At 42.0% G+C, this 26,606-nt stretch overlaps 3 protein-coding genes and 5 non-coding genes across 9 annotated transcripts; 1 reads left to right on the top strand and 7 right to left on the bottom strand.

The window, feature by feature from the left end:
• Positions 1-23: 23 nt before the first annotated feature.
• On the bottom strand, positions 24-97 carry trnan-guu. The gene has a single exon. It is a non-coding gene; the product is annotated as a tRNA-Asn (tRNA).
• Positions 98-610: 513 nt separating this feature from the next.
• trnan-guu lies at positions 611-684 on the bottom strand. Its single transcript has one exon. It is a non-coding gene; the product is annotated as a tRNA-Asn (tRNA).
• Positions 685-1,409: 725 nt separating this feature from the next.
• On the bottom strand, positions 1,410-1,483 carry trnan-guu. Its single transcript has one exon. It is a non-coding gene; the product is annotated as a tRNA-Asn (tRNA).
• Positions 1,484-1,997: 514 nt separating this feature from the next.
• On the bottom strand, positions 1,998-2,071 carry trnan-guu. The gene has a single exon. It is a non-coding gene; the product is annotated as a tRNA-Asn (tRNA).
• Positions 2,072-2,584: 513 nt separating this feature from the next.
• On the bottom strand, positions 2,585-2,658 carry trnan-guu. Its single transcript has one exon. It is a non-coding gene; the product is annotated as a tRNA-Asn (tRNA).
• Positions 2,659-4,831: 2,173 nt separating this feature from the next.
• Positions 4,832-18,571, bottom strand: gba2 (glucosidase, beta (bile acid) 2). 2 transcript variants are annotated; one of them, XM_041965266.1, is made up of 18 exons: positions 18,284-18,571; positions 17,263-18,015; positions 13,222-13,313; positions 12,852-12,967; positions 12,396-12,614; positions 12,042-12,281; positions 11,490-11,592; positions 11,115-11,268; positions 10,563-10,688; positions 10,208-10,392; positions 9,383-9,487; positions 9,183-9,290; positions 8,834-8,985; positions 8,566-8,672; positions 7,362-7,504; positions 6,805-6,920; positions 6,481-6,672; positions 4,832-5,911 (listed from the first exon to the last, which is right to left on the bottom strand). In XM_041965266.1, the coding sequence occupies exons 2-18, from the start codon at positions 17,454-17,456 to the stop codon at positions 5,726-5,728; spliced, it is 2,538 nt and encodes an 845-aa protein (XP_041821200.1). In that variant the 5' UTR covers positions 17,457-18,015; positions 18,284-18,571; the 3' UTR covers positions 4,832-5,725. The 2 variants fall into 2 exon arrangements, with proteins under 2 accessions (XP_041821200.1, XP_041821201.1); XM_041965267.1 differs by having other exon boundaries at positions 18,167-18,288.
• Positions 18,572-18,983: 412 nt separating this feature from the next.
• On the top strand, positions 18,984-23,508 carry rgp1 (GP1 homolog, RAB6A GEF complex partner 1). The gene is made up of 9 exons (XM_041965131.1): positions 18,984-19,287; positions 19,514-19,629; positions 19,962-20,095; positions 20,337-20,420; positions 20,580-20,729; positions 20,956-21,102; positions 21,545-21,672; positions 21,787-21,964; positions 22,740-23,508. Exons 2-9 carry the CDS (start codon positions 19,514-19,516, stop codon positions 22,961-22,963), a joined length of 1,161 nt encoding a protein of 386 aa, XP_041821065.1. The 5' UTR covers positions 18,984-19,287; the 3' UTR covers positions 22,964-23,508.
• Positions 23,509-24,062: 554 nt separating this feature from the next.
• On the bottom strand, positions 24,063-25,236 carry msmp1 (microseminoprotein, prostate associated 1). The gene is made up of 3 exons (XM_041965132.1): positions 25,134-25,236; positions 24,929-25,037; positions 24,063-24,237 (listed from the first exon to the last, which is right to left on the bottom strand). Exons 1-3 carry the CDS (start codon positions 25,234-25,236, stop codon positions 24,063-24,065), a joined length of 387 nt encoding a protein of 128 aa, XP_041821066.1.
• Between the last annotated feature and the right edge of the window lie 1,370 nt (positions 25,237-26,606).

The raw sequence follows: 26,606 nt of genomic DNA, 5'->3' as shown, positions 1-26,606 counted from the left end.
CCCCTTTTCAAATATTATGAAAACGTCCCTGGGTGGGCTTGAACCACCAACCTTTCGGTTAACAGCCGAACGCGCTAACCGATTGCGCCACAGAGACACCCTTGTGAAGATATTTAGGGGGCGTGGCCTCCATGCTAAGTCCCCTCCTATCTCATTTGGCATTCACTTTGGAGCAGTTGGGCTGGGCCACGGGCAGATGTTTTTATCATGGCATTTAAAACTGTGTATTCATGTGCAGATCACAGTTAATGTAGGGATTATTACAGCCGAATGCGCTAACCGATTGCGCCACAGAGACACCCTTACCGATACATTCAGGGGGCGTGGCCTACATTTTAAGTCCCCACCTATCTCATTTTGAATTCACTTTGGAGCAGTTGGGCTGGGCCACGGGCAGATGTTTTTATCATGGCATTTAAAACTGTGTATTCATGTGCAGATCACAGTTAATGTAGGGATTATTACAGACCACACTGTAAGTAGATATGTTTTCTTTTTTCCCAAGAATCCCCAATTTCTGTGTTGTTGTCATCTTGGCCTTGATTAGGGACTACTATGTAGTGTCAAATATGAAGCGTTAGTATATCTCCCTTTACAAATATGATGAAAACGTCCCTGGGTGGGCTTGAACCACCAACCTTTCGGTTAACAGCCGAACGCGCTAACCGTTTGCGCCACAGAGACACCCTTGTGAAGATATTTAGGGGGCGTGGCTTCCATGCTACGTCCCCTCCTATCTCATTTGGCATTCACTTTGGAGCAGTTGGGCTGGGCCACGGGCAGATGTTTTTATCATGGCATTTAAAACTGTGTATTCATGTGCAGGTCACAGTTAATGTAGGGATTATTACAGCCGAACGCGCTAACCGATTGCGCCACAGAGACACCCTTACCGATACATTCAGGGGGCGTGGCCTACATTTTAAGTCCCCACCTATCTCATTTTGAATTCACTTTGGAGCAGTTGGGCTGGGCCACGGGCAGGTGTTTTTATCATGGCATTTAAAACTGTGTATTCATGTGCAGATCACAGTTAATGTAGGGATTATTACAGACCACACTGTAAGTAGATATGTTTTCTTTTTTCCCAAGAATCCCCAATTTCTGTGTTGTTGTCATCTTGGCCTTGATTAGGGACTACTATGTAGTGTCAAATATGAAGCGTTAGTATATCTCCCTTTACAAATATGATGAAAACGTCCCTGGGTGGGCTTGAACCACCAACCTTTCGGTTCATAGCTGAACGTGTTAACCGATTGGGGTTAAAATACATATAAAATAAAATCATTTTGCCAGTAGCAGCTCACACCCAATTTCTGTGTTGTTGTCATTGTCCTTTCTTTTTTCCCAGGAATCCCCAATTTCTGTGTTGTTGTCATCTTTTTCCCCCTTTTCAAACATTATGAAAACGTCCCTGGGTGGGCTTGAACCACCAACCTTTCGGTTAACAGCCGAACGCGCTAACCGATTGCGCCACAGAGACACCCTTGTGAAGATATTTAGGGGGCGTGGCCTCCATGCTAAGTCCCCTCCTATCTCATTTGGCATTCACTTTGGAGCAGTTGGGCTGGGCCACGGGCAGATGTTTTTATCATGGCATTTAAAACTGTGTATTCATGTGCAGGTCACAGTTAATGTAGGGATTATTACAGCCGAACGCGCTAACCGATTGCGCCACAGAGACACCCTTACCGATACATTCAGGGGGCGTGGCCTACATTTTAAGTCCCCACCTATCTCATTTTGAATTCACTTTGGAGCAGTTGGGCTGGGCCACGGGCAGATGTTTTTATCATGGCATTTAAAACTGTGTATTCATGTGCAGATCACAGTTAATGTAGGGATTATTACAGACCACACTGTAAGTAGATATGTTTTCTTTTTTTCCCAAGAATCCCCAATTTCTGTGTTGTTGTCATCTTGGCCTTGATTAGGGACTACTATGTAGTGTCAAATATGAAGCGTTAGTATATCTCCCTTTACGAATATGATGAAAACGTCCCTGGGTGGGCTTGAACCACCAACCTTTCGGTTAACAGCCGAACGCGCTAACCGATTGCGCCACAGAGACACCCTTGTGAAAATATTTAGGGGGCGTGGCTTCCATGCTACGTCCCCTCCTATCTCATTTGGCATTCACTTTGGAGCAGTTGGGCTGGGCCACGGGCAGATGTTTTTATCATGGCATTTAAAACTGTGTATTCATGTGCAGGTCACAGTTAATGTAGGGATTATTACAGCCGAACGCGCTAACCGATTGCGCCACAGAGACACCCTTACCGATACATTCAGGGGGCGTGGCCTACATTTTAAGTCCCCACCTATCTCATTTTGAATTCACTTTGGAGCAGTTGGGCTGGGCCACGGGCAGGTGTTTTTATCATGGCATTTAAAACTGTGTATTCATGTGCAGATCACAGTTAATGTAGGGATTATTACAGACCACACTGTAAGTAGATATGTTTTCTTTTTTCCCAAGAATCCCCAATTTCTGTGTTGTTGTCATCTTGGCCTTGATTAGGGACTACTATGTAGTGTCAAATATGAAGCGTTAGTATATCTCCCTTTACAAATATGATGAAAACGTCCCTGGGTGGGCTTGAACCACCAACCTTTCGGTTAACAGCCGAACGCGCTAACCGATTGCGCCACAGAGACACCCTTGTGAAGATATTTAGGGGGCGTGGCTTCCATGCTACGTCCCCTCCTATCTCATTTGGCATTCACTTTGGAGCAGTTGGGCTGGGCCACGGGCAGATGTTTTTATCATGGCATTTAAAACTGTGTATTCATGTGCAGGTCACAGTTAATGTAGGGATTATTACAGCCGAACGCGCTAACCGATTGCGCCACAGAGACACCCTTACCGATACATTCAGGGGGCGTGGCCTACATTTTAAGTCCCCACCTATCTCATTTTGAATTCACTTTGGAGCAGTTGGGCTGGGCCACGGGCAGGTGTTTTTATCATAAGTAGATATGTTTTCTTTTTTCCCAAGAATCCCCAATTTCTGTGTTGTTGTCATCTTGGCCTTGATTAGGGACTACTATGTAGTGTCAAATATGAAGCGTTAGTATATCTCCCTTTACAAATATGATGAAAACGTCCCTGGGTGGGCTTGAACCACCAACCTTTCGGTTCATAGCTGAACGTGTTAACCGATTGGGGTTAAAATACATATAAAATAAAATCATTTTGCCAGTAGCAGCTCACACCCAATTTCTGTGTTGTTGTCATTGTCCTTTCTTTTTTCCCAGGAATCCCCAATTTCTGTGTTGTTGTCATCTTGGCCTTGATTCGGGATTTCTATATCGTGTCAGATATGAAGCGTTAGTGTATCTCCCTTTTCAATTATGATGAAAACATCCCTGGGTGGGCTTGAACCACCAACCTTTTGGTTAACTGCCGAATGCGCTAATTATGGCATTTACAATTGAGTATTCAGCTAGCTTGTTGACAAAATAAAATACGTATATTCGCTCCAAATGAGATATGTTAACCAAAAGGTTGTTGGTTCAAGCCCAATACTAACCCTTCATATCTGACACTATGTAGAAAACCCTAATCAAGGCCAAGATGACCTGAATGATGAAATAGCAGCAGGACTGTTAGCCACGGTTCTTTCCCTCAGAAACCAGATAAGATAAGACTTTACTAATCCCCAGCCAGGGAGAGCAATTGGAAAAAAAAATAGCAACAGAAATAGAGAAATACAACATAAAAGTTGACTATATATATGTGCATTCTATACAAAGAACTATATAATAGAGAAAATGTGTAAAAAATATATATTGCCACAACGAATTATAAGAAAAGTGACAAAGCCTCACATGCTGTGGTGGTATATCTCCCTCTTCAAATATGCTGAAAACATCCCTGGGTGGGCTTGAACCACCAACCATTTGGTTAGGGGGCTTGGCCTCCATCCTAAGTTCCCACCTACCTCATTTGGAATTCACTTTGAGCGGTGGGGCTGGGCCATGGGAAGATGTTTTCATCAAAAACATGTTTTTTCAAACTGTGTATTCATGTGCAGATACCAATTAATGTATGGATTATTACAGACCACAGTGTAAGTAGATATATTAAGCTTTTTTTAATGTATTTTGTTCACCCAATCATATTTTCATGCAATCAGGTAACTTCTCTGGACAGCAGTGCTGTCATGTAGTTGTAACATAAGTTTGATGTTTATTTCTAGAACATGCATTTACAGGAAGTTCATTTTTTGTTCAGAAATAAATGTCAATGTGTAGATTTGAATTGCCCCCCTTTCAGTTTTTTGTGCTGCTAATGCTGAATCCCCAATTTCTTTGTTGTCATCCTTAACCATAATTATAATTTTCAGTGTAGTGTCAGATATGAAGCGTTAGATTGTCCGCCTGTTCAGTAATGATGAAAACATCCCTGGGTGGGCTTGAACCACCACCAACAACAAAATCATGCTCCTGAAGTGTGTTGATGTGACACTGGCCATGTCAGAATGCTAAAAAGATACTTCCCTTCCTTGTTTCAGTAGTTTAAATCCTTTTTTGTGGCCATTAAAAAAGGAAGGAAGAGGAGTGAGCATAAATTCTTAAATGTTCAAACAGGATCAATTGTTGGTGAAGTCAAGTTGCCTCGAAGCAATCAACACTCACCCTGTGTGGTTCTGTGCACCACAGCATACATTCTTGTGCAAAAGCAAGTGTCTCATTGCATTATTTTGTCTTTGCTATGGTATGCCTCCAAGTTTGACATTCATCACCTCATGATGCTTATTATTTGTTTTTCATAACTACTGGGTTTAGTTTTCGTGTACATTTAATTGACGACACAACAATCCTGCTGTTGTATCTTATTCAGTCCTTTATTCGCATGATTGTCATGACTATTGGATTTTATAAAACATTGTAAATGTTGCCACTACATTATTATACTGTAGATATAGGCCAACATGCAACAAGGCACCAATGCTATTTTTTTTTTAAAGAAAAAAAAACATTTTTTCAGATTTAATTTCCAACACTAGTCATCACATGTTACATCACTTTGTAGAGCATTCAAATTTAAGTGGAGGAAAAGGAAAATTTTGGGTCTATATTTCTGATTGAGAAATTGTTCAAATTTGGCTTGATTCACTCAAAGTCCCTCAAATGTACTCAACTGTTAAAGACAATGATGACTACATGTGGCTGGTATAATTACACAACAGTCCTCAAAGAGTTATTGACATGATTGTGAAATGTAGTGCTTGCATGTGTCTTTACATGCGTGCAAATAGACTCTATATTGCTGCAATACAATGTCAATTTTTAATCAGCAATACATACTGGCTATGATTTTGACACTTCCTACTTCTCCCTCTACACTGCACAGCTTTTAAAAATCAGGAACCACTTGCAGTCTCTTCAAAAACCTTCAACTCCTCGTGTAACAATATTGTGATCTACAGTAGCTCATGGCTTTGCCAAGCATAAACCATCACAGTTGTGACCTCAAGCCTCAAACTACAAAACATTTGAAGCAAAACAAACAGTAGATGACCAGATTTAAGGTCTGTAACTGATGTAACGGAGCCCTGTAGATGAGGGTGGTGGCTGCAGGAGAGTTTGAAGGTCATTTTCAGAGGAGCTTGCTGTACCTTTCAAATAACACCAGGCTGATAGCTCAAGTCCTCACTCTGATTCTTTCAAATCCTGTCCTTGTTCCCCATCTGTGGCTCCAGTTTGAGCTGATGGTGGTCTAATCCTTCTGTGAAGTGTTCAGAGCTAGCTGCATGGCCCAGATGCTCAGAGGCCTCATGTATGCCAGAGAACGGTAGATTCCCTTTTCACAGTAGGCTTCAGGAGTCTGGAAGGCCATGCCCAGCTTTTCCCACACAGTCCGGTAGCAACCCTCTGCTGTGCGCATACCCTCCTCCTGCATACCCTGAGAAAAAGACAGCCACAGAGGCGTGAGACAGTATTTCACATAATGTCACACAGTGAACACAACTAGTCATAAAAACATGCACTTGTTATTAGCCACCATGAAATTGCTGTTAGGGCAGTGTCCTCTAATAAAGAAAGGTTATTTGCTTTCTCACAAAGAGTTATGATACTACTGTCATATCTGTCCCTTTAATGTGAAGCTGGGGTCAGGACATGGTTACAGGACTCCAGTAAGTATTTCCAAAAATGCAGAACTAATCAGCTTCTAAACTGCTCCAATAATAAAATAATAATGATTTATACTTATAAAGTTTAGAGTTATGTTATATATCATGGTGTCAGAATTCAGTACATTTTTGAGTCATTCCTCAGCTGCGTGTGTGACACAAAACAAAAACTGTGCTTTACGGTGTGATAAATAACCAGATGTGGTGAGAAAGACAGTAGATGCCACCTCAGCTTAATACAATAGCACTGACAAGACTTCAACAGAATGTGAGTATGATACAGCTTTTTGTTTTACCCCCAGAATTTAAAGTAGATACTAGCACACACACAAACACTTACCTCATAGATCATCGTGGCTGCCAGTCCATACACCACTCCAATCCAGACCTCATCTGACTGGACGCTGGAGCGGTCGGGCACCCCTTCAGGACGCATACCGTTAACTGCGCCCATCTGGCCTCCGGCGAAACTCATTACATTCAAGTCAAAGACAGATTTTAGTGCAGTCTGGATTTTTTCTTTTGGAAAAGCCTGGAGGGAGAGAGGATGTTGAGACCACAAAGCTTTGATGAATGTCTGCATCTGAAAACTCTTCTTTATTCATGTTTGTGTAATTTGCAGCTTGGCACAGGGAAAAGAAATGTTGCTCATGTTTTAACTTGCCTGGTAGTCTCCCTCTCCCAGCCCTGATGCTCTCAGGAACCAATGGCCAGCACATTGGTCAGACATGACACTATTGGAAAGGTCTCTCCCACTGCCGTCATAGTTGTAGTACTTGCCTATACATGAACGGAAAATGAAAAACAAAAGGGAAGGCATTTCAAATCTCAAGCTACTTTGTTGTAGAAATAACTTGCAGCTGGGTGAACCCTTTCTTTATATATATATATATATATATATATTCTTTTTATTACAGTACAACAAATAAACATATAAAACAGAAATATCCTCCCCAACAACAGGTGCTGCAACAAAACAGGTACACAGATTATTTAAAAAAAACAAAAACAAAACAGAAATAACAGGAAAAAAGGCGTAGACGAAGAGACGTGGTACAGGGAAAAGATGTCATGACAGGGTAAGATCAGATATATATATTTGTTAGTGGACAAGTCAGAGTCTCTGTAAAAAAGTATTTCCAAAGTTTCCAAAATTTGTCCAGTTTAGGTGAACCCTTTCTACATACATGTTGAACACAACAAATGAGCGTCTGCACTCACCATTCCACAGCAGTTTGTCAAAAGCAGCACTGCCCCTGTCCAAGATGTCTCTATAACGTTGGTATGTCTCCTCATTGTCCACCAGTCTGGCCATCTTACACATCACACACAGGGATGCAAGCCACAGCCCACCACAGTACGCACTGTAAAATACAAACAAACAAAATTACACGAGAGAAACAGGTTAACTATTGTGACTTCTCTCACTGATGCAAATATAATTTGCATAAAAAACCCTGAGTGGAATTTGAATCAATTGCAACTTTGTTGTTGTCACATAACATTTAAGTTTGACTTTATGGAAACATACATTTCAAGATTAAAGCTTTCATGCTAAAAAGCTGACACTTTTTCCACTATACTGAATTTAAAAGTGTCTGTAATAATGTATTCTATTCTTTAATGTAGTGGTTAGGTCATGTATTAAGAGTTGTAGTTGCTTTGAATCTACAAGTCTAATAGAATTACAGAAAATTTGTAAACACTATTATTCTTCAAATGATGTTGCCAGTATGAATCTTGGATGCCTTCAGGTATTTTCCCAGCTGTGGAACTTGTACTGTGAGCCTGCTGTGTTCACTGTCTAAGAGGATGAGGGTGTAAACAGGAACCATCAGTTTTGAAAGCCAGAGCCTTTCATCTTGGCTAAAGCCTCTGAATTCATCCTCGGCTCTCAGGTCACGTTTATAGTAGTGCTGTACTTAGATCAATGAATATTCTTTCACTCATCTGAGTTTTTCTGCAATTTCAATGTCAAAACCAAACATCATAGTGTTTATTCCTTGGCTACTATCAGGGTTTTCCCTGAGCATGTATGGCATATCCAGCATGCAGTTTGTGTGCGCACCTTGTGCCCTTGGCTTAGGTGAAAAACAAAAAAATTCACAATTTCACTTTCTGCTTACCAACTTGAGGGCAGAAAAGTGAATGGACAGAAAAGGACAAGAGCGCACAGAGCCTGACGGAAAAACTGAAGACAAAAACGATGAAGGAAAAGATTTTTTCATGTGACCAGTGAACAGATATCAAACCTAAAAGAGAAGAAGCACTAAAATCCTACAAAAAGATGGGTCCTATTGGTGCAGTGTAGTGCTAAGGTTTAATTGATTTTGAGTCACTGGGTCACGTGAACAACAACAAAAGTTACCCACCTTAGAGTTAGATACACATGCTAAACCCTAACCATGCTTTTTTATTCTCTCACCTTGGTCCAGTCACTGTCCAACCATCATAGGTCTGGTCAGCATATCCCGAGTTCTCTATCAGTCCATCTCCATCCAAGTCAAACTTCATCTCTGACTCCATCACTGCCTAGCAGACCAACCAGAAAGAGACGGCTGAGTGGAACAAAATTCTGAGCCGGTGACAAATAATCCAGTATACCCAGATTTTGTTGTACTCCAGATGGGATACAGTGTCTGAATGGCATGTCTCAAACACAGTACATTTAATACTACACTGGTCAGTTATACCTGGCAAATGGGCCACATGTCCCGCAGGTACTGACTGTCCTGGGTGAGATGAAAGTCCCTAGAGACCTGCAGGACAAACTTCAGGTTGAGGTCCTTCCAGTCTGCAGTGTCATGGATGAGGTAGGCATTCACCCTCTGCCATGGCTCATCATCTAGGGACAGAGTCATTGTGTTGCACTGAGAGACAATTCAAAATTACCAGTTTCAAGCAACTTTCAAGTCTCTTCAAGGTGATTTTCATGCAGCACTGATATGAACTGAAACTGTGACTATGACTGCCTGAAAGGTTAAATCAAGTGCCCGTTCCCTTCCTTCACAGAAGTAGTTAATGAGATCGTCCTTCTCCTACCTGGGTCTCCTATGTCGTGAGGTACCACATTTTTGGTCTTGACAGGAGAACACAGCCCACTCATGAGATGGAGCCTCTCTGTTGGGTCTTGGTGAACCACACTGCCAGCTGAGAAGAGATTCATGCTGTAAACCCCAGCCCTGGTATTGCTCTTTTATCAAAAACACAGGCTTAGTGAAGGATAACAGCACCTCACTCACCAATATCATATTGCACACTCAAGGCAAGTTTGGGCCACAGCATAATAAGTGCAAAGGAAGCGTAGAAGTGCACATCGTATGTGTTGTACATTCTGTACTCCTGACCTGGAAAACAATAAAAGCTTTGTAATGGGGGTCATAAAACACATAATTTATTGGCAGATCTTACTCTTCACCTTTGCCTTCTCTGAATATTTCTCAAAGATTAATCAAGACTTAAAACCACATGTATTGTAAGTTTTGAGGTTATGTTAACGTTTGTATTGTGGCTGAAAGTTAATGCATGTAGATTTTCGCTTCTGGGTCACTTCTGCCTTTTAAATATAAGTGACCACCAAAAATAAATGCAGGAGAATCACATAATTTTCACTTCTGTTCACAAGAATGTTACAAACATAACACTTTGAGTTTTTGCTTAGCAAGTATTAGCATGAACAAACCCAATTAGTTGATTTTATTGGTATGCAGTGTTTTGTTTATTGTTACACATCTTTTTTTGGACACCACTTTCACTTTGCTTTTATATCAGATCCATAATTAGTTGTGAACAGTGAATGCTAATGTTAGCTGCAACTGGCTATTTTTTTCATTACCAATTGATCTGCCAATCATTTTTCGCAATTAATCTATCAATCATTTTGTCTACATTTTTTCCCCATCGTAATTTCCCAGAGTTCAAGGTGTCTTTAAATCTCTTGTTTTGAAAAAGTAATAAAGCAATTAATCAAAACAAGTGGGTGGTTAATTATCTGTTGATCAAGTCACTCAAGCTCTTAACTACTGTGTCTTGTCTTGCACCGTAACACCTCTTTCCTTGGAAGTTACCTTCTAGGTAGGCAAAACGGCCGTACTCCTTGATGACCGCAGGCTGAGCTGGCAGCCCCCCGTCCTCGCTGCGCACGCCACCACTAACATCAGCGTCCTCTGCTAGCTCTGTCCACACCGTCCCTCCATCCGCCACAAAGTACAACTCGTTGAACAGGGCTGACTTATACCAGGAGGGGAGAGAACTGCAACACAGTGTATAAGCCAAGATGACAGGACAAACATCAATGGATGGAAAACAGTAGGTCTACATTATTGACTGGTGTGGAGGTTATTATAATTTATCATGGTGTTTTTTAGATAAACAAGTGTTTATTTCTTTTTATCCTCATTTAATTTCAGAGCTGTTAACTACCTGTCCTGTAGAATGGGTCTTTGCCACTCCTCAATGCTCTTCTCCCACTGTCTGTAGTGTGTTAGGGCATAGTGACTGAGTGAGGGGGACGCATCCCCTTTGGTCCCAAAGTAGCGAGTATATCTCCTGAAGACAGAAAAGCCACAAGCTGATGATGGCGGCGGCAGGACATTGCATGTCCATCAACAAATACAAAAGCTTGTCTATCTTTTGTATTGCATTACCTCATTAAAAGAGGTCAAAGGTGTGTCATTTTCACTTGGGCCTGAGGCTTTGAAATAGGACACAGCATTCAAAGTGTATTTGTGGCGCCTGCTTTGCTTTGGTCATTTTATGTCAATTACACATGCAAAAAAATTGTTGGGCTGCAACCTGGGACAAATTACAAAACATATCTGAAACTGGGATTAAAAAAGGAATGAGCATGGACAGACAAAACCTTTGTTTAGGCTCAACACAGTGTCCCTGGTGCCAAAAATGACTCAAACCAAACAAACAGCACAGAAAGTTAACAAGACATCACTAATATGGTCGTGACAAACATCTCCTCACCTGACATGTTCCCTCTCCTTAGAGCCAAAGGTGATTCTGGGCATGTCCCAGGCCAGGCAGAACTCCAGGGTGTTATGGCTCTGAGGCGGCACTGAGCAGCCCACAGCCAATGCTGCCGCCACTTTCTCTCCCTTAGGCGTCGGTGGGCTGGATCCTGCAGCGGTGAGAGAGAGAGGGCTGATACCAAGGAAGGTCAGCGCAGGTTATCTGTGACATCTCTATCAAACGCTAAACTATATATCGCACCGCACAAAGGTTATAGCAAATTCTTTAATTGGTTTTGTTCTCACAATGTTAAATGCTCAAATGATGTATTGCTATAAACAAGGAGATTCAAAGAATCTCCTTGTTTTATGTTTTATGTTAAGTACTGACCTGTAGGAGAGTCCAGTCGTCCATCAGTGATGAGGTCACTCCACAGGCTGCTGCAGGTTCCCTTTGGACTGAACGCTGTCTGGTGACTGACCTCCCTGTCAGGCTGGCATAAGGTGCACACAAACACAAACTCTTTTGCGAAATGTACAAGGCTCATTAAGAGCTCAGATTTCACAACCAGCTGATTATTATAAATCCACTTCCAGATAATAGTTAATTCCTGTTTATTCCCTGGGAATTGTTAATGCAGCTCCTACATCAGGCATGTCAAACTCATTCCATAAAGGGCAGTGTGGCTGCAGGTTTTTGTTCCAACCAAGGAGGAGCACACCAACAACCAATCAACATCAAGGGTTCACTTAGTTATCAGCTATCAGTTATCAGAAGACTGAGATCAGCTGATTAATTGATTCCAGCCAGGTGTGCTCCTCCTAGGTTGGAACGAAAACCTGCAGCCACACGGCCCTTTATGGAATCAGTTTGACATGCCTGTCCTACAACCTACTACAAAAACCTTGAAGCTGCTAAAATCATTAACCTCGCAAATCAAACCTGTTCTCGCGTTGCGATGCACAGGGTGTAAGGGTTCACTGTAGTGCAGTGGTGTAGGAGGACCCCAGACACCGCCTCCCCCTCCTTCTCCAGGTGGAATGGTTCATTCCAGTGTCCCCCACTCTTGTCATCCTTATGTCCCGACCCGTTGACCATAGTGAACATGATGGAGACATCCAGAGCGTAGTCATTTTTGTTCTCTATGTCCCACACGAACACTGCCACTGGGAGACTAGAGTCCTGAGAGACAGGAGATACATGGTGGATCAAGAATATTAAAAGTCTGTTGCAACATGTGTCAAAAAGCATCATCTCTATGTGGGGCTGTACAAAATCCAGGAATGCCTCAGTTACCTGGTAGTCATGGGGGATGACTGGGGAAATCTGCCTGCAGGTTAAGGTGACATTCTGTCCTGGCAGGTGGTAGACGGTCCAGGCGCGGGGGTACAAGGCGTGATAGAAGGCATATTCTCCACAATAGCCCCAGTTCCAGCCTTGTAATGTTGGAGGGCGCTCTACAGATAGCACCTGCTGGTAAATGGTTTGCCCCCCACGACGCAAACACACTGTGAACTAAGAGAAAGGAAGTAAAAGGACATGTGAACACAGACTTCTTTTACTTTATGTAGTTTATGTGTAGGTTAGGAGACTAGATAGTCATTACCAGAAGTTTGTTATTAACCTTGTTATTGTAAACTGAACCTGCCATAAAGGGACCATAATAGTCAGTTATATATACTATAACTAAGCCATTCTTAATGTTGTAGTATGCTTTCACACAAATTTCAACCAATTGAAGATCCTATATACCTGGTTTGCTGTGACAGTTTTGTAGTGGTACATCCCAGGGTTAAGTTGCCACCTGCAGAATTCCCCCCTCCAACCTCTCGTGATGGTACCTCCTCCAATGCCACCGAGTGGAGCGCCTGCAAATTTCAATACATAATCCAAAACTATATAAGACTAAAGTCTGTGTGTTTGTCCACTTTTGAGCACTGCTAATGCTGCATGCGATTACACAAAATATTATATATACTGTCTGTAACACACTGATAAAACCAGGTTTCTTTATTTAAATAATGTGCCCATGTTAGACCACTTGTCCACCAAATTCAGCCATCATGCAGCGTACAACTTGACAAACCGAGCAGGCTCTGCTGTAAGATAGACCTGAACTCACCATATATTTGGCGCAAAGGTTGTGCACCAAACATATTAATGAATGGGGCTTTCTTTTCCACCTGGGTCTTCTTGTACCACCATTTTAGATACCTGAATGAGCACACACACAGTATACAATCATAAGCAGAAGGACGCAAGTGTGAAAGTAAAGACGGCTGAAATCAAGCAAGGAGATCAACAAATATTCAGACAGTTAAACATGACATGTGGTTAGCATGCAGCCTAACTACAGTCAGGTGTTAGAGGGTTATGAATATTGATGTTTGTATCTTTCTAATGAGTTAACCATCACACGCATGTGTGTCATTCGCAACTTAGCCTTTTCTTAAACGCGGTGGAAGCTGTTTCCAAGCTTTCGGCACTGTGCGCCAATGCTGGAACCAGCAGTGAACAATTCTCACATACACACACTCTCACACTCACGGCCACACAGAGAGAAAAGGGGGAATTGTGCAACTGCACGATGGAAGCACTTGTAAAATGAGGGGAATGAAGTCCTAATCTGAGTGATGTTATCAGTGAAAGAATGTGTGCATGCATGTGTGTGTGTCCACATGCAGCATTCGCCATCACACCAGGGTTGCAGAGTAAAATATTAATTAGGTTAAGTTGCAAAGGGTTTCAAACAGCTCCTGAAGCCTGGGGCTCAGAAGATCACAGTTAACGTCAGAAATCTTTTTATGCTCTGAACTCTGATCTCAATCATGGCAGATTTTCTGCTAATATCTTGAATGAAGTATAAAGCTGCTGTTTTCAGTTTTATTTAAATAGGCAGGCAGGCAATTAGTTCAGCATAGAACAGGCTGCAGTGCTTATAATGCTCCTCAGGACATTTGGCCTGCATTACCTGACACTGAACACTCAGCACCTGTTGTGCTTTTTACTTCATGTGAGGTGGTCCTTGAAGAGTCTCTAGAGGGCCACAACAAAATTTAGGATGCAGAGACGTGTTTACTGTCCCATTGCACAGAATGATCATAATATATCTGTAGCATGCTCTGCGACAGATTGGTGAACAACACTAATGACTAAGAGCTTACATTGCAGGTGCTGCAGTTTTTGCCCTCTTCCCTGCTCGGTGTTCAAAAACCTCAAACCACTAAATGTGATGATGCTCAACAAACAAGCCAAAAATATGCTGCTCAGTGCAACAGTTCATCTCTACTGTTAACACCATCAGGGATAATGTTTACACGCTCATCCCTCTGTGGTCTAAGGCAGATATTTTTGGGCAGACTGACTGACTTCACCAACCATTTCTGTGTTTGCTTGTGTGACATGGTTTTCCCCAGGAAAATGATTTGCAGATAGCACGCCGCTCAGATCCTGAACAGTCTCATCTCAACATTTGCCATACCTGTCAGAAATATGCCATTTGTGGTGTGAAAGAGCCACCATGTACGTTTTCCCCGACAGTCAACATTTTATTCCACCACGCAGGACTTTTCCCTCACTGTCAGGAAGATCCCGTGCAACTACAAAGTTGCTGTGCTCGACAATGCTGCGCCTGACTGTGTTGCAAACAATAACTTCACAGGAAAGCTCGGCCCAGAGAAACAACAATGGTCCGCCAATACAGCTCCACTCAGGAGGAGATGAATGGGATCAGTTAAAGCGAGTTATTTGAAGCCGTGGCACGTTACGCTATTGTCAGGATCTTGATGTTCTGCAGCTCAGCTGGAATGCAAACAATGGCTAACCCTGATCCGTTTCTGTGAGTACTGGCCAAGTATGTTAACCTGAATCTAACCATTACCTGTACTTAAAGGAGCTTGTAGCACAACAACGGCAAACCCTTCCAGCACTACTGATTTGATATCCAACCACATTCAGCAGATTCAGGTCGAAGCATTTGTTTGTTTCTTGAAGGTTTTAGTGCTCAATAAATCAATTGTTAGTTATAATGACAGTAAAGTAGAATAAGGTTGAAGACGAGGTTTCAAATCTGGTTTTAAATTTCTCTTAGTTTCTCCTCAAAGCTTAATTATAATACACTGAGTGAACTTAATGAACCACAGTTTGTCTGTACAGTAGTCACAGTAGTTACTCCTACACATGATGAAGAGCTTAAGGTGTGGCTCTATCTCCCCCATTTCAGACACTCTCCAAACAACCTCCTCCTACTGCAGAATGATCACAGTAATCTATGCAATAATTAACAAGTGTTACCATGGTGATCAATCTGACTGAGGCAAACCCTGGATGAGAAGTGGGAAAATGTTTGTTTTTTTTCTCTTTTCAGCTGCCTAAGCTCAGAGTGGAGTGTTTGTTTTACAGTGTCGCAACAGATTCCTGAAAAGTGAAGCAAGTTTGTGGTTTAACCTTAACTGTGTTAACAGTTTTCTTGGAACTTACTGGATCTCTCCAGACCACTAAGTCAATTCAACACAGAAATAATGCCCTGTTGAGACTGTTGAGTGCTGACTGCTATGAGGAAAATGCTTGTCATATTGAGCTTCAGCCTACTGCATTGTGACATTGCACTGCATGTGTCACATGGAGAGACGATATTTGGATGAGTTATTCAGTCAAAGTACCTATTACATTAAAAAAAAATAAAAACTACACAGGTCATCATCAACAAAAAACACATTCAGTCCAAATTACTAAAGAGTAGGCCTGACGGGGACGGATGGATGACGACTGTCACACCACTGAAGTGAGAGAGAGTGTTGCTGGCTGTGCGCCTCAACAATCCACTAATGCTGCAGAATGTATCACTTTGCATCTCAGATGTCAGCTGGTTGTTGAGAAAACAAATCCAACCGGATCAACAGATGCTGCGATCTGTGCTGGATCTCCCACCTACCCACTCCCCAAACCCTTAAATCATAGCTTTCCTGCCTTTATTGCTGGAGAGGTTTTGAAGTCATGGACGAGTAAATAAACTGCACTTTAAACTTGGAGCTGACCTCGACCAGAGCTCACATATCTGAGACCAGAGCTCATATATCTTGGACCAGAGCTCATATACCATTTCAGTGTCAACTACCTGTTCTTTACCTCAGCAGAGATGGAAGTCTTTGAAGTTGATGGCACCCTTTTGATTTAACAGAACGTTTATGGAGAACTCTTTATCTAATTTGCAGGTATGGCAATACCAAGGCAAAACCATAAGCAAGAAACACCAAGAACTATCTGAATCTTAAATAGACTAAACATAAACTGCATTAGAGCCTTTTAAAGGGTGTGAGGCAGGTCACCATAAACTGCATTAGAGCCTTTTAAAGGGTGTGAGGCAGGTCACCTGGTAGAGCACAGCACCATGAAGGGCGAGTCTTTACCACAGCAACCCAGGCCCTCTGCATGTCATCCTCTCCTTTTCCTGTCTCCCTTCAGCTGACACTATCCAATAAAGGCAAAAAGGCCAAAAAAAAATAAAACTTTTCACCTGCTTAATCAGGAGATTAAGGCTCCTCCTATCTGTATGTGGAGGAAACAAAAAAACATGGCAGCTCACTTACTCATTTAGCCACTGTTTTTGGGGGAAAAAAGGCAATAAACTATTATCATTTTTAAATGCACTGAAATAAATCACTGGTTTAATACTGTCTCGATGCTTCTTTCTGAATTACTACTGTTGTATGTTATATATTATTAGAGCACGTGGTAAATTCAATATGAAATCAACCATTTCAAAGCAGGCTTACGGCTCATGCCTGCTCTCCGTTTCTGGGTTGGGAAATTTGACACTATAGGCTAATGCCTCCCCAGGTGCTGCACCTTGCAGACATGCACATGGGTTAAATGTATAGAATTTAGGTTGGTATGGTATGTGGAGGTGTAACTTGGAAACGACTGGTGTCTATAGAGATGACAGTCCCTAGGGTGTGTACGCTGAGTGTACAACATGATAGAAAAGAAACGACTATTGAAAATCACTTTCTCCCTGATCTGCACCTCCTCACAATGACTTAAAATTACTGGAGAAGAGAGATATAAAAGTAATCTAAGTATTTTTGCTCAATCTACAGCATGTAAACAATGCAATTGTAGGGATTTGTAGATAAAAGGGAGTGACATATAGCGAACTCCCTACCTGATTCCAAGGCCGATGTGCCCCATGACGTTGGACAGCCGGACATCTTTTGCTTGAAAGGGCTTCCTCTTCTCCTTGAACTCATGAGCCAGGCAGATGCGCCAACCCTCCTTGGGCACTCCATATCCCATTTCCTTGGAGACATACCTACTCATGAGGTCCGCTGTGGATTTCTCACCCCACTCTGTAGTCATTTTAGCAGGATACCCAGCAATAGGGAGCTTATAGTGGTAAATGGTAACTGGAAAACACTTGTGATTACAAATAGCAAGTTGTTACCACCCTGTGCCAACAGAGTCAGTTTAAAATGTGCCTTCACCGTGGAGCAAAAAGACTGAGGAGGTAGCTACACTTGGCCTCAAGACCTGTAAGTGGATCAGTAAACTGCAAGGAGTTGTTCCTTGTGGGGTAAACCGGTTCTCAGTTGACAAATTCAATAACTGCGGGACAGGAACCGCTGGTTAAATAATTGTTCCTTCAGGTAGGAGGTCCCAGAGCCATTATAAGATTATTACTGTCCACAAGAGCATTTAGCCTCTACAGCTCAAAATGTTCATATCCTCTAGAGCTGCAGCAATTTGCTTCACCATCACCCTCCGGATTCTTGGTTTTAGAGATATCACACCCCTTTGGATCCCCTTTGCATGGAGTCCGGATGTGTGCTGTCAGCAGCTGTGGCTGGATGGAGTGATGACACCAAAAGATCAACAGGAAGTCTTGAAGATGTCAATCTCTGTCATTTAGCTGGGATACCTACAATGAGATCAAACAGGGTGGAACGAAATGGTTAAAAAGTAGTCATCAGATTTACCGGTGTACATACAAGAGGGCCGATGACAAGCAACCATCTCAGTAACCAGTGGTTAGCAGCAGCAAAGCCGCAAACTGATAACATTTTTATCACCTTAATAATTAATCATGTAGCGTTAGCTGAAGCAACTTTCTGCTGTAGAGTCAGGGAACACAGGCTACAAGCTAACTCGCCAACAGCTGGAGAATAGAGATTAGTATTTTTAAATACCAGAGAGAAGTCGTCATCTCACTTCTGCACCAAACCGACCTCTGTCAACCCTCCCTGTAGCTTGTGCTAGCACAGCGCTCAATATGCAGCTCTTTTCCATTTGTCACCGAATCATTGTAGGCCCTCAGGTTGGTCTCGCAGGCAACAATTGCCCAGGCTGTCGATGGGCACCGCCTTGTTAAAGAAGTTTTGCATTTGTAAACGTCAGCCAAGCAACTAACTCTCCTTTGAATTACTAATCAAAGAATAAGGGATTCTTCTTGGCGATGGATGGAGTCGAAATCATTGGACAGCCTGGAACTAGATGATGCCTGAACGGTTACGCAGGGATATAAATGCATACCGTACGGAAAGCCGCTACTTAGATTGTACCATTTGGAGTAAAGGGGGGGGGGGTATATTTGTCCCCATTTAGTAATATTCCCCAAACTGACAGCTACCGGGACTTTTAAATAAATATCCAATTTAGATAAGTTATTTAAAACGAATTCAGTAGAATACGTGGTGCTGATGCACAAACGTAAATTGTGTTTCTTAATATTGAGTTTACGCCTCACGACCAGTTACCATAGCAACAGTCCAACTTCATTTGGCCGACTGTGCCACGGGACATTTTCTACATGGCCAACCAAAAAGTATTACGGAAAATGTACACCGCTCTTTTATTTTAAAAAGCTTGTCTAATTTAAATCGAGATGTCACTCGGACGTTAAACATAACATATACTTACGGAAAATGCATGTGTCCTGATATGTGTTTTTATTTTTGAAGTGTTTTGTTTTCCTTGGTTCGTGATTGGTCGTACAGCAGCGGATATAGTAACGTATACCTGCGTATAACATTAGTTTTGTTTACTGTAGCTGGAATGCTAGCTTTCTAGAAAAGCTATGCTTCTGTCCTCAGGAAAGGCAGTCAACGTTTGTATTTTACACCAGAAGGAAATTTAGGTGCACTTTGCGATAAGACAACGTTGTTGTCTTGCCGCGATATCATTTGAGGCCAAGGTATGTGTTTAAATTACCAGTAAAACAGCAGCCATTAGCAAGCAGGACCAAACAAGTTAGCCAACTTCAGTCTGCCGTCTGAGCACCATATATCATTAGCGGTATCGTTAAACAACACTTCCGTATTATATCGCTGGAATAACAAAACAAAAGTATTTCGAACTTGCGATATTTGCGATCGGATCTTTAATTGATGACCTAACGTTGTTGGTTTCTAACTTTGCAGATGATCGAGGTGGTGGCCTCAATGGCCCGAGGCCCTGTGTTTCTCGCCGGAGAGCTCATGGAGTGTCTCATAACATTCACCAACCCGATGTCCCACCTCTCCACCTCTGCTAGCAGGTAGGATTTAACTCCTTTCTCTTCTTCACAGGTGAATATAGACATGACGATGCTAGATGATTGAAGATAAAGGTTCTTGAGTGCTCAAACAAGGAGGCTGGACAAGGCAAATTTAACAGTTTCCTACATGTCATTTGTTCTCTGTATTATGAAACTTGTTTTTATTTTGAGTTAGTGGATCTATTCATCATTAGTTTTACACTGTCATCTTATTGTAATCTTGTAACCCCATATGGACTGGGACCATGCAATGCAGCATGCTTAAATCAACCATGTAACCAATCATTCTGTAAATGCCTCTATGTGACCCCTGTTTTTGGACTTTGTCCCAGCGAGATGCTGGCTTGGGCTAGTGCACAGATCCACTGCCAGTTTCATGCCAGTGAGAGCAGAGTGGCTCTGCCGGCACAGGGCAACAAACAGGATGTCCAGGCCGAGAGTGACACAGTACTCATCCCAAGCAGAGGTTAGTAGGACAGGATGAGACCTGAGATGAGCAGAAATTAAAATCACTATTTGTATATGTAAAATAAGTAAATAAATATTAAGTGAACAGAAAGGATTTGCTGCAAAGTAAAATGCAACAAGCATTCAGGCAAACATTTAAGATGTTCTGGGTAGTATTAGCCTTGTTCTGATAGCTTTATTGCTTCATGTGTGGTGTGCCTCAACATATCAGACTCAGCATTAATTCCTTTCTTCTACAGGAGAGCGAGGGCAATGTGTGCTGGATACACCACCAAAGATATTATTCTGTGACCTGCGCCTGGACCCCGGGGAGAGCAAAACCTGTATGTGTGTACATATGTGAAATAATGCTTAGATCCACAAGTCCACAAGATTTTTGACATCTAGTATGTTTTTCACTGATGGTCATGTGGCATTTATAAATGATAGTTGTTTCTGTGTGTGATTCAAACTGTCTAACACGCTTACTCACACTCCTGAAGATTCATACAGTGAGATGGTACCTATAGATGGTCCCCCTAGTTTCCGTGGTCAGGCGGTGAAGTACGTCTACAAACTGACCATTGGCTGCCAGAGAGTCAACTCTCCCATCAAACTACTCAGAGTTCCCTTCAGAGTGCTGGTTCTGCAGGGTGAGACAGATTTTGACTACTTTTAATCACTGCACTCACTTGGTTCTGCGCTGCAAAGCTTCCAGTCGTAATGAGGTGTGTCACTTTGAAATCACATGGAATGTCTGCTTCTGCTTTACCCTACTTAAAACTGCAGCAACAACCGGATAAACGCTGTTTAAATAAAATTTACTTCTCTCACACTTCGAAATATTGAATTTGGACAATTTTCTTACCTAACTCGGAGGCATGTCAGAGCCTCCATTTCCCCAGGATGAGGAGGTGTCCCCCTCTAACCCATTCCTGGAGGAAGAGGAAGCAAGCCGCAGGGATGCTCGGCCTCTGGAGAGAGCACTGGACATGCTGATGGTCACCACCTCTAGACGCTGCCCCCGTGAGTTGGATTCTTGTTTAAGGAATGATATCATCTCACTCTAGTAGTATTTTGTCTCTTTTGTTGCCATGTTATTATGGGAAATTTTACTCTTTTCCTTTTAAGTTTTCTTCCAAGAAATAAAACTGTTGCCTTGCTATCTTAATTGTTGCATGTCATGTGTGTCTTTGTTAACCAGCAGAGCAGCTAATTTCAAGCTGTATCTGACATGTAGGCATATCATATGAACAAATACTAAAATGGAAAGTAATTTGGCACAGTATGACACGTAAACTAGACACAAATAGAAACAGTGGTTTGGTAAATGCTCCTTACCGCAACAACACTGATATTCTACTTTTAATCTTCTTTTCAGAATTATTAGAATAGAATAAGAATAATAATAAGAATTTTTTTTTGTTTGAATGTCCACATTTGACCTGTGTTTCTTTGTCATGTCCAGATATGTTTAATATCACCAATATGCGTGGGAAAGTGGCAAAGTTCTGCATCTTCAAGACTGTTTACAGACTCGGGGAGGACATCATCGGCACATTCAACTTCTCAGAGGGAGACATTTCCTGCTTGCAGGTGTGTTTGCTGTTCTTGTTATTGTACATTGCTGCACTCTCCGTTGTTCGGCATTAGTTTTTCCTATTTAATGAGTGTGTAAATTATAATATCCTGTATATCTGTGTGTATCAGTATTCAGTGAGCCTTCAGAGTGAGGAGGAGATCCAGCAGCAGTACCAGCGGCGTCCCGGGCAGGCCATCAGCGTGACAGGACACGGACGACACCTGGAGTCCTGCCTCCACACTGCCTCCAGCCACTTCTCTCTCCCCATCCCCCTCAACGTCACGCCAGGTTTCAGCACAGACATAGGTCCGTCACCAGTGGGCTTTTTTTTTTTTTTTTTTTTTTACAGTACTTGCAACACTGACCTTTTTTCTTCCTTTTTGCTCAAAAATGAAATCTCAGACTCCACTACAATGATTTGCTGATCAGTGTCATTCATCCCTTTTGACATGTTGAAAATGAATTTTTGGGTCATGCCTTCATTGGACTAAACATTCATAGATAATACTCACATATCAAGTATGGAACATTTTACACATATACATTGAAAACATATCCCCCATGTCCAACTGTTTTTGACCACTCGTACTAGCACTAGCTCTCTTGGAGAAATGCTTTTTCTTTTTAGATTCAGGGTCATTTACACTTTCTCTAAAATCCATTATGAGTAAATGTTCATGAATTCACTTAGAAAACTTAGAAAATGCTTATTATTACTCCAGAACTTGGCTAAGAATTATCACTTTTTTAAGTTGCCTTCCAAAGTAATCCAGTAAGAGTTATCAGTACATCCAGAGGTACGAACAGGAACTGCTAATAGTTAATTCAGTATACTTTTAGTTCAGTTTTTTTTGTTTACCTTTGTCTGAGGGGGCCCCACAGTGTCAGACTTCTAAAAACCTGAAGTTTAGAGCATTTTACTATCCCTAAAAAATAAACCTGTCTAAATGTGGTGCTTTTCATCAAAGCTAAAGTCATTTGCATCTTATCCATCTCTAGAAAGAAGTCAAATTTTAAAGGTGTGAAACATTCTATTCTGTTTGAGCATAGTATTTACAATATTTAAACTCTGCTTATACAGTGATGCTGAGGTGGCGTCTGCACTTTGAATTCGTCACTGCCCAGGAGCCGATGGAACCGCCCACCGTGATGCAGAACCAATCAGAGGTCACAGTTTGGACCGGGGCGGAGCATGTTGACGTGGATACCTTCAGCTGGGATCTGCCAATCAAAGTCCTGCCCTCCAATCCAGCCTTGGCGTCCTACATGTCCCACTTTACAGGGACCAACAGCATTAATATTTGACAGCCGTATGTATGAGATTGTGAATGTGAGATCGTTAGGAGTGTAATGTGTGTAATGTCTTTCTGAGGGTGTCGACAGATGTTCACAAGGTCGCGTGTGTGATTGCGTAATTGTGAGAGAAGGACCCTTTTTTTTTTTCTTTCCAGATGAGAAATGTTGGCACAGAGCTGCACATTTCAGCAACAAATGAACATTTTCTTGTTGTTGTTTCCACTTTATATGCAGAGCCAATGATGGACTCCATATGTAAAGTATGCAACCTATGTTTTGCCTTGTTCTTATGCATTTTACAGTCCATCTTTCCTTTTTTGGACATCATTGACCTCATCAAGTGCAGCTGTGTCTGTGGTTGCTGTACATTTCTGTATTTATTTTGTTTCCCTTATTTGCTCGGACACATGTTTTTTCTGATTTTATGAAACACCTGTTTCTTACTCAAAATATTTTTACAGTTTAACTGTTTTTTCCTTCAGCTTGAGCAAAGGCTGTATTGAGATGTAAATAATACCAGATACAAATTAATTAAAAGTGTGATTTAAATTTGATAGATTGCGTGTGAGGAAGTCATTCATTCCTTCACAAAATTCAACATTTTTGTTCACAAGATTTTTATTTGGAGGGTAAATGAGTTACAGCAGAGAACAGGTCAAATTCAACAGGAATAGTTATGTGTATATATATTAATGTGCCTATATATTTGCTTATATTTACAATAAGTAATTGTTGGATTAATTAAAGAAATGACATTTGGCTTGATATAAATGTTCCCAGATGTGCAGAATCTTTAGCATGATAAACCCCTTAAACAATTCGTACTAAAATGAAGTTGAGCAGCTTCTGCTTCTTTTAGTTTGTCTGCCGTAAGCAGACAAACAGTTCACTATAATAACTAATATCCAACGTGTACTGAAAATTAAGTTTGGTCTAAATTTTCACAGACAAATTTCACTCACATTCCCTTCATTGATGATCAAAAATACTGATGGCTGGTTAAGTCTTATATAAGCACAGTATGTATATAAAAATGGTTAATGATATAGTGAGTATTGGTTTCACAGGCGAACAGATTGAACCGATAGTCGCTGGTCTGAGCAGTCCTCTACCCTTCAAGCTGCTGCTGCTGCAGCTGAAGCGATCCGTGGCTGGGGTCCTTGATGTCGTCACCTGGGGAGCAGGGCAGGCGGGGGTCGGCTGCCTGGACCAGGGACACCTTGCAGGTCACTGGCTCCACCCGCACCTCACACCACGCAGGGAAATCCACTGGCCGATGCACCCTGGACAGTTATCAAGGTAAAGGAGAAGAGTTTTTCAAGCATTCTTACTAAAAAAAAAAGCATGTTTCCTTGCACTCTCCACTTTATTCTTTGCAATGTGGACTCCAAACACTGTTTCATCAGTGTCACACAGTCATGCACCTGCAAAGGCTGTATGCTACTTTATACGTCTATTACATTTCAGACAGAAATACTGCATTTTTTACTGCACTGCATTTATTTGACAGTTGTGGCTAATAGTTAGACTGCAAATTAGGATTTTCCATATTAGCCTATGGTCATCTTATGATACATATTGTAAAATGTGATTACAAAATATGGTATATTATTACTGATGTATCCTTAAACATCCCAACAGTATATAGAAGAGCTCAACTGCCAGCTACAACATTAAAATGCTGTTATAATCTCACAATAAGATAATAAAATGCTCTGAAAAGGTCCATCATGCACCATAACTGCCTTAATACTTATAGGTACATTTTGCTGCTAGTACCTAACCTTTTGCTTACTTTTACTCAAGAACCGCAATATTTGTAGATGGCAACACAATTTCCCCATGAAGTCACATCAATTTCGATCCACCACTATGAAGTAACTGTTCCTACTGTGTTCAGTCCATCTGAAGCCAGCTGCTGTGTAGCAACTGGGCATGTGGACAGCACACCACGCAGGCTGTTTGTGTACTCACGTCTCACAGCAACCAACGCCGACGGGGTGCAGGCAGGTGCACTGCATGCAAGCGTTGTCCATCCAGGTTTCACCCAGCGAGAAGTGCCTCCCCTCGAACACACACAGTGCTGGAACAACAGACGGCAGTCAAAGGTGAACTGAGAAATCTACTTTTTTAAAAACAATATGATATTTAATTTATCTTTGAAGTCTGGGGATCTCACCTCTTGAGTTAAAGTGGCACTCCATGGGTGCAGCAGACCCACCACTGGTCCACAGAAGAAACCCTGCAGCTGCAAGCACAAAGTTAACCCCGGCGAGCTCCATCCTTCATCTGCTCCGGTCGGCCTCTGGTCCGCCTTCTCCCTTTGCTCCCTTATTTATACATCCTGAGGCTTTACGACCGCGGCGTGTAGGTGGGGTCAGCACCGTCATGCGGCCCACAGGCCTGGCTGGAGAAGGTGTCGGCGGTGCCATCCATTGGGGAATGAGGAGGTGGTGTTGTATCTTGGCACTGCTTTGGGCACTCTGGAGATCACCTCGCTGTGCTTCAGCGGGCATGAACCTCCAAAGTGATAGAAACAATGACACATCCAATGCGGTGACTAAGAGAGTGAAGGGTGGGAGAGAGGTGAGATGGAGGGCAGGGGGGGAGAGAGAGGTGATGTCCAAGGAAAGAAGGAGGAGGAGGAGAGAAAGAGAGGGATGGGATGGAATTATCAAACATGATTCATCACCATTCAAACTCTCATATGGTTTTGTCAGCCAGGTCCAGAAACTGAGGATATGACTAATGCACATGTAAAACACATGCCCAAACACTGATCTATGATCTACAGATCTATATACAACCTGTCACTATAGTTATTACGTCACACAGGAGACAAATTAAAGGAAAACATTCAATACATTAGTGGGTGCCATATGTAGATGATTCCATACAGGGCAAAAGAAGTCACTGAAAGGTCTGATGAGTGCGAAAATGATGTGAATCAGATGCTCAACAGTCACCAGATCACATCCCAGCTGAGCGCCTATAGGAGAGGAGAGGAGATAGGAGATTCTACTGGAGGTGTTCATCCCTTCAGAGACTTGGAGAATCTATGAGAAGGAATACTGAATCTGTGCTGGACACACAACAGTCTGTGGACAGTGTATTTAAACAGTATGTGCTGCTGGAGCAGAGGACTGCTGTCACCTGTAAGCTGTGCCTGACTGTTTCCTGCCTCTGCAGGGTTGCCAGGCAACCAACATCTAACTCTTGACAGGAAAGTGAATAAGCTAATTTCCCAACTGTTAACTGTTGCTAGTATTTTAATCACAACTATTTAATCACAAGAGCTCATCACTAAAAATATATGTGCTTCTCTACCTAATTTGGCCTGTATATCCTTTATTTCAGCATCCGCATCAGTCTCAAAAATCCACTGTCATTATTCTGTTTGTTCCATGCATTTCTGTGTAATTTTTGTTCTCATAAGATCATCCCCGAAAAAAAGTTAAATGTCAAAAAGTGATCTGAGCTGACAATACAGTGCTGCCCGGGCCAACAAAACATTAGCTCATCTTCTTCCAGTTGCTTGCTATCTGCAGCTTGAGGTGCGAGATCATAGGAAAAATCCTCTCAAGCCTCTCACAGGAGGCCCCGGGGCCTCATAATGTGGTGTTTTACGTGCCTTTTCTCTGGTACCCCCACA

The sequence above is a fragment of the Chelmon rostratus genome, chromosome 23 (genome assembly GCF_017976325.1).
Source record: "Chelmon rostratus isolate fCheRos1 chromosome 23, fCheRos1.pri, whole genome shotgun sequence".
NCBI classification, from domain to species: Eukaryota; Metazoa; Chordata; class Actinopteri; order Chaetodontiformes; family Chaetodontidae; genus Chelmon; species Chelmon rostratus.
The sequence above is the reverse complement of the archived record's forward strand: the minus strand, read 5'-3'. Positions and strand labels throughout refer to the sequence as shown.

Excerpts from the sequence above, each read along its gene's own strand:
- gba2 (XM_041965266.1), bottom strand. The coding sequence starts at position 17,456 with ATGACTACAGAGTGGGGTGAGAAATCCACAGCGGACCTCATGAGTAGG. Across the intron at positions 8,986-9,182 it reads TCACGACATAGGAGACCCAG|ATGATGAGCCATGGCAGAGG; the intron begins GTAGGAGAAGGA and ends CTCTGTCCCTAG. Across the intron at positions 7,505-8,565 it reads TGGACAGTGACTGGACCAAG|TGCGTACTGTGGTGGGCTGT; the intron begins GTGAGAGAATAA and ends TGTATTTTACAG.
- rgp1 (XM_041965131.1), top strand. The coding sequence starts at position 19,514 with ATGATCGAGGTGGTGGCCTCAATGGCCCGAGGCCCTGTGTTTCTCGCC. Across the intron at positions 20,730-20,955 it reads CAGAGTGCTGGTTCTGCAGG|GCATGTCAGAGCCTCCATTT; the intron begins GTGAGACAGATT and ends CCTAACTCGGAG. Across the intron at positions 21,103-21,544 it reads CACCTCTAGACGCTGCCCCC|ATATGTTTAATATCACCAAT; the intron begins GTGAGTTGGATT and ends TGTCATGTCCAG.
- msmp1 (XM_041965132.1), bottom strand. The coding sequence starts at position 25,236 with ATGGAGCTCGCCGGGGTTAACTTTGTGCTTGCAGCTGCAGGGTTTCTT. Across the intron at positions 25,038-25,133 it reads GTGCCACTTTAACTCAAGAG|CACTGTGTGTGTTCGAGGGG; the intron begins GTGAGATCCCCA and ends CTGTTGTTCCAG. Across the intron at positions 24,238-24,928 it reads GGCGTTGGTTGCTGTGAGAC|GGTGCATCGGCCAGTGGATT; the intron begins GTGAGTACACAA and ends ATAACTGTCCAG.